The sequence below is a fragment of the Oppia nitens genome, unplaced genomic scaffold, assembly GCF_028296485.1.
Source record: "Oppia nitens isolate AA-2021 unplaced genomic scaffold, nextdenovo-longstitch-racon4-pilon3 scaffold25_pilon_pilon_pilon, whole genome shotgun sequence".
Classification (NCBI taxonomy): domain Eukaryota; kingdom Metazoa; phylum Arthropoda; class Arachnida; order Sarcoptiformes; family Oppiidae; genus Oppia; species Oppia nitens.
The window spans coordinates 1,312,501-1,319,239 of NW_026533205.1; the positions used below are offsets into that span (position 1 = coordinate 1,312,501).

Below are 6,739 nucleotides of genomic sequence, written 5' to 3' on the forward strand. Positions count from 1 at the left end.
TGGCGCCGGGGATTGCGATAGTGTCGGCGATCGGGTGCCACTTCCATATCATCAGGTGATACACCTTTTCTCATCAGATCGGCCAGCAGTTGTAGATCTTCGCGTCGTTCGATAACATCGGCACGGGTGTCGCGACGGCCCCAATTGAAACGTTCGGGTATACCTGACCATCGGTCCAGGGCGTAGCTAACCAGGCCGACAGCGACCATAAAACCGAGAATAATACGATTGGTCTGTTGCATGTGACCTATGGAAAAATATATATATATTGACGGTAAGGTAGGTAGAAGTGGTTAGAGTGGTCATCGATTATCGGGTCAACAGAGAGAGAGAGAGAGAGAGAGAGAGAGAGAGAGACAGAGAGACAGACAAATAGAGAGAGAGAGAGAGAGAGAGAGAGAGAGAGAGAGAGAGAGACAGATAGAGAGAGAGAGAGAGATAGAGAGAGACAGAAATAGAGAGAGACAGAGATAGAGAGAGACCGAGAGAGAGACAGAGTTAGAGAGATAGAGAGAGAGAGAGAGAGAGAGAGAGAGAGAGACAGAGAGAGAGAGAGAGAGAGAGAGAGAGAGAGAGAGAGAGAGAGAGAGAGAGAGAGAGAGAGACAGAGAGAGAGAGAGAGAGAGAGAGAGAGAGAGAGAGAGAGAGAGAGAGAGAGAGAGAGACAGAGATAGAGAGAGAGAATGGGTGGGGAAAGACATCACTAGACATACCGGTGCCTCTTGTTTGCCAGTATTTCGGTTTCTGATGATAACTATTTGGCGGCAACGGTAGCGGCGGTACAGGTGGTCCCAACAGTTGCTGTACGGGCGTCGGATTTGTACCGAATATATGTCGTCGTTGTCGTCCGGCAGTAGCCGCAGCCGCAGCCGCTGCCGCTGCAGCCGTCGCCGACGGTTTATGACGTACCCGATAGGGATCGTCGGGCGACAAAAACGGTGAATGTATTTTGACTTTTGGCGGATCTACTGGCTGTCGATAGTCTGGTTCGAGATCATCAAAGAAATCGGGATCTTCTTTCGGTAACCATCCGTCTCCTGTTGCCGACGGCGGCGGCGGCGACCGCTTGTGGTCACCATCATCGCCGTCGTTACCTCTTGAGCTCATTGCTGTCTCTCTCTCTTCGGCTTTTACCGAAATTTAGTGGCCATTTAGTGTCCGATAAGGTCAGTGATCACCAAAAAAAAACATGTGATTATTATCCACAACAACAACAACAACAACACGACTAATGAAGACGTGATTTGTTTACAAAAACAAAATTTTTTTTTTATTTATTTTTAAATACAGTTTTATATAATATTAAAAAAAAATTATATAATTATATTTAGATAATACCATAGACTTTACATTAGTCATCAATAACGTCCCAATAAGGGGGTGGTATAAATAGTAGAAAACCAATGGTTGGGGGGGTATTAATATATTAGAAACATTATTTATTACCCGATAAGATAGATATTAAATTAATATATAAATTAATAAAAATAATTTACAGTACTGTATATAATACAGTAGTAAAAAAAAACAACAGTATTTTCAGTACTATTTATCACATTCAGAATTACTAGTTAATTACCTATTGATTCTATTATGTAAAAAAGTACCAAAAAAAAATTATTTAATTTTTTTTTTGATTAATATTAATTAATAATAATATTGTTATTATTATTGTTATTATTATTATTATTATTATTATTATTATTATTATTACTGTATTTATAAACTGTAATCTAATGGTTATTATTATATATACATATACTTACTATCGATGATAATAATAATGTGACCAAACATTTATTGGTCACCAATTGGATCCGCCGTCGACCACCCGATTATGGACAACAACAACATAAGCGCAACCGCCAACACTTCGGCAACTCGACCGCCTCGGCCGCCGCCGCCGATGTTTGTCTTCGAGGACATACACCACAAAGCGTTGCTAAAGTTATTGAATTTTGTCAATCAGGACCTAATCGGTAGCTCCGCCGCCGCCGCCCGGTCGGCGGCCTCGCGAGCTATGCCACCACCGTCAGCGACGCCGCCGCCGCCGCCGCCGCCGCCGCCGATCAGAACCGGACAAAAAGGACGACCGCCAACCAGAAACCTGACAAAGACAAAGCCACCGCCGCTGCAGACACCGGCGGCCCCGCCTATCGAACCGATTGAGGCCATCGATGCCCGAAATCGACAGCCGATTATCGACATTGTTGTCGATCTGATCCATCATTTTGATCAGTGTTTCAAATATAATCTCAAGTTTGGTATGTCTTTCCTCCTCAGCTCATCAGTGATGACATCAAAATCAATTGATTCATTACTTCAATCATTAATTTTTGTTTATTTACCGATAAATGTCTTTCAATTAATGTCTAATCCTTTTTGTTTTATTCCTCTCTATCTCTCTCTTCACTTAAAGCTATAAACAAAACCGACGACAAGTTACTGAAAGTACAAAAATGGCTACAAAACTATTATCATAGAAACTTCTTAGACAATTGCGTGGACTTTACGATTTTGGCCGGTGATGGTGATGATGGATCAGTAGGTGATGTAAACAACACCAATCGACAACTGACACAACAACAACAACAGCAGCAAATTGGTGTCCCAACACCAACAACACCGACAACAACAACAAACATCAGATCCTATCGTATTAGTTATAGTAAAGTCAAGAGAGAACCACAGATGATGTTACCCACAGATAATGGTAACGATGGTATCGATAACGGCGGCGGTGGCGGTAATACTGTTACCGATAGTATGGATACCCAAGACATTACCACTACAACCGGTGATAGTAGTACTAACAATCTTCATTGTCATCATTATAATAGACTACAACAATTGCCATCATCGACATCATCATCATCACCAACAGCTACCACCACCACCACCACAACAACAGCACAAGATATTATATCACAAATGTTTTCCACTTGCAGTGAACCTACTATAACACAGACTACTAGTGCCATAACCAGTAATACCGATGATGATGATGATAATGATAGCTTTCAATCCATGGATACAACAAGTGATAATCACAACAACAATACCAACAACAGTACCTGTAGTAGTGATCGACAACAACAACAAATCATAGATGATTTGACACATAATAATTTAATTATAGATACTGGTAGTACTACTATTACTACCCATAATAGGACTAACAATGGTATTAGTAGTGTAGGAGGAGGACAACCATCATCATCATCATCACCATCATTGCACAGTGATCTACCATTAAATTTAAATAATAATAGTAATACTGATGAGCTTAATGACACCACCACCACCACCAACAACAACAACAACAATGATAGATTGGTGGCAGTGGCCTACAATCTCAAGTTAATAGTATTGCTAATGATGGTCATCATGTATAAAGTACGGCATATATTTTCCAGCAAACTAATCGATTATTTTGATTTTGCTTGGATCTATTTGTCGGATTTTGAAAAACATTTGGACAATGATGATGATGACAATGCTGATGATGAAGACAACCAATACGCTGGCGGAGGCGGCGGCGGGTGTCTACTAGTGGACAATCTGATGGAACTATTGCAGACAGAGTTTGTTGGCCAAAGAAATTCTAATCGATTACGCGGCGAACTGTTACGATCGGAGATCGACCAATTGAACGCCATGTGCGACAGTTTGGACAGACAATCGGCCGATGAAACAAAAGAGTTGATCTATTTGCAGACGGCAACGATTATCGGTAACCATAATCATCATCATCATCAACAACAAAACACTAGTAAAACGGGTATCGGCGGTGGCGGCGCGGGTAGTGGCCAACTAACTGCCAGACAATTGTCCAGAATGTTGATGAATGTCAAATCGGAACAACAGTTGTCGTCGGCGACTCAATCTTTGGCAGCAGCGGCGACGGCTTCGTCGACGACCATAACGGCGGCGGCGACCGGACGCGAGACTAAGATCTATACGTGTCCTGAATGCGGAAAAAGTTTCAAAAACGGCTATAAACTCAATCGACACCGTTATGTACATAAGGATCCATCGGAGAAGCCATATATGTGCGACTGTAAGACTGTATTTTAAATATTTAAAAAAAAAATTGATTTTTAATAGTTTTTTTTTTGGATTCAATTAGGGCCCGGCTGTGGCTACCGTTCCATAGCTAACAATGACCTGAACCGTCATCGTATGATACACACTGGAGAAAAGCCCTACCAGTATGTCCAGTACTACTACTACTAATACTACCTTTCCTTACTTTACCTATCAGTAATCAGTTATCATTTAGTAGTTTAAAAACATACCGTAATTATATGACAAAAAAAACCTTATCACACATTTTTTTTTTTTTAAAAACTATTAATATTTTACCCGTAATATTGTATTTGTGTTAAACAACAACAACAACAAAAAAAAGTCGATATGATATTTATCTGTGATTTTTTTGTGAGTTTTATTTTAATATAAATATCTTTTTTTTGTTGTTGTTGTTGTGTTTTTTGTTTGTATGCGATAAATATTTACATATATAACTTATATACATTATATATATACATTTGTAGTGTACCTGTAGTTTTTTTTCATTATGCATATTAATTAAATTGCAGGTAAATATATTCAGGTATTGATCCTAATATACAGTATAGTCTAAAAAAAAATATAATATAATACTCGATGTAATCTCCAAAATAATATATATATATATATATATATAAAATCCTATTTGCTATTTGTATTGCATTTTTATAATACAAAAGCAAATATACTGTACTATAAAAGTAAACTAAAAAGACAAACACACAAAACAACTCATAGAGAGAGAGAGAGAGAGAGAGAGAGAGAGAAAATTACATTTATTTTTGCCGAGAAAAACAAATTTTACTGATTATTATTATTATATTTTGTATTAATAATAATAATAAGTTAAATATTGTTTGAGGAAAAACAAATTGAGAAAAATTGTTTGTTTGCTAAGTTTAAAGTTCATAAAATGTACGCAAAACACACACACACCAATAATAATAACTACCATTCCACCCCCCTATCTAATAGTGTTGTACACCCCTACCCCCACCCCGGTACCTTTTTATTGTTGTTTTGTTTTAAAAAATAGTCCGACGACACCCTTACCTTATAAATGTATTGACAGTTTTTTTTTAAATATATATATATAATAGTATTTAGTAAATGATTTTTTTTAAAAATAAATTATTAGTAGATTTTTATATTTATTAAGTGAAACTTTTTTTGGTAATTATTTAACAATTAATATTATCACATATTTTATACATACATATAATAATAATAATATATAATGAAAATTATTAAAAATCAATTGTTTTTTTTGTTTTTTTTGATTTGTTTGTTTAGATGCGATGTCGACGGCTGCGACCGTAAGTACTCGCGACCGGACAAACTAAGCCATCACAAGAAAGTCGCCCACAATAAGGATCCGATTGTCAAACCGTTTGCCTGCGACTGGCCCGGTTGCGGCTACCGTAGTCTGGCCAATGCCGATCTACTACGTCATCAGTACATACATACTGGTGAACGGCCGTACAAATGCGATTACATTGGTTGCGACAAATCGTTTGCCCGGCCCGATAAGTTGCGCAATCATAAGGAAAAGTCTAGACATAATCTGGATGACCAACAACACCAACAACAACATCAGCTAATGATAGCATCTATGAGTACAACTCCCGATATGGTCGGTGCCATTGGTCGGTCACAGTCTACTACTACTACTAGTATACCACAACCATTACCTACACTACTAACCTCCTCCTCCTCCTCATCATCTATTGCTACCACCGATTGTCTACCATTATCATCGCCACCACAACAACAACAACAACAACAAGCCATGCAATGGACTTAAAAAAATAATAATAATATTATTATTATTATTACCACTAATTTGTTGATACAATTTGACCGCAAATATCAATTATTTTTTGTTTGTTTGTGTTTCTGTGAACATATAAATATCATTTATATATATATATATAATTATTGTTTCGTTATATATCTTTAAAAATATGAATTTATTTAAAGTTTTTTTTTTTAAATTTTGTTTAGAGAATATATATATATTAATATATAAATTTATATATGATTGGTAATTATTGGCAATTAATTTATATATATATATATATATTAAAAAATTTATGTTTACTACGATATACAGTGTATATATCGGATTTATAATTTATATTTTTTATTATTAGATTTCATTCTACCACTTGTTTATTATTATTATTATTATTAAATGTTTTTTTTTTAAATACAATTTTGTAATTACCAGTAAATGAAAATTTTTAATTTAATTATTGTCAATATATATATACTAGTATATAGTAATTAAAATTTATATATATAGAAAATTATATTTTATTTAAGTTATATATTTCTATACTGTATATTATTTAAAGTCAATTAAATCAATTATTAATTATATACAGTATATATACAGTATATTACGGTAATACCGAAATTGAAATATTATTATTATTATTATAGTATTACCGGTAAAAATAATAATAATAATTTTTTTTAATATAAATATTTTAATTACTACACAAAAATTTGCAATACATTTGTTATTTTGAAAATATTTAATTTATTTTATCTTAAATTAAAAAAAAGTTTATATAAATATATACTGTATATGTGTGTAAAAATATTTGTGAATTACTACTACAATACAAAAAATACTACTAAAACAAAATTTATAATTAAAATA

At 35.0% G+C, this 6,739-nt stretch overlaps 2 protein-coding genes across 2 annotated transcripts in view; one reads left to right on the forward strand and one right to left on the reverse strand.

The window, feature by feature from the left end:
• LOC128954184 (uncharacterized) overlaps positions 1-1,252 on the reverse strand; it is a 1,561-nt gene extending 309 nt beyond the window's left edge. Inside the window, exons 1-2 of the mRNA XM_054299756.1 lie at positions 714-1,252; positions 1-247 (exon numbers count right to left, since the gene is read on the reverse strand). The exon at positions 1-247 is cut by the window's left edge and continues 309 nt beyond it. Of these exons, the coding sequence (XP_054155731.1) occupies positions 1-247; positions 714-1,107 (641 nt within the window). The 5' untranslated portion in view covers positions 1,108-1,252. The remainder of the gene's footprint in view (positions 248-713) is intronic.
• Positions 1,253-1,794: 542 nt separating this feature from the next.
• On the forward strand, positions 1,795-5,913 carry LOC128954183 (uncharacterized). The gene is made up of 4 exons (XM_054299755.1): positions 1,795-2,264; positions 2,420-4,060; positions 4,130-4,211; positions 5,365-5,913. The coding sequence occupies exons 1-4, from the start codon at positions 1,838-1,840 to the stop codon at positions 5,873-5,875; spliced, it is 2,661 nt and encodes an 886-aa protein (XP_054155730.1). The 5' UTR covers positions 1,795-1,837; the 3' UTR covers positions 5,876-5,913.
• Positions 5,914-6,739: the final 826 nt, after the last annotated feature.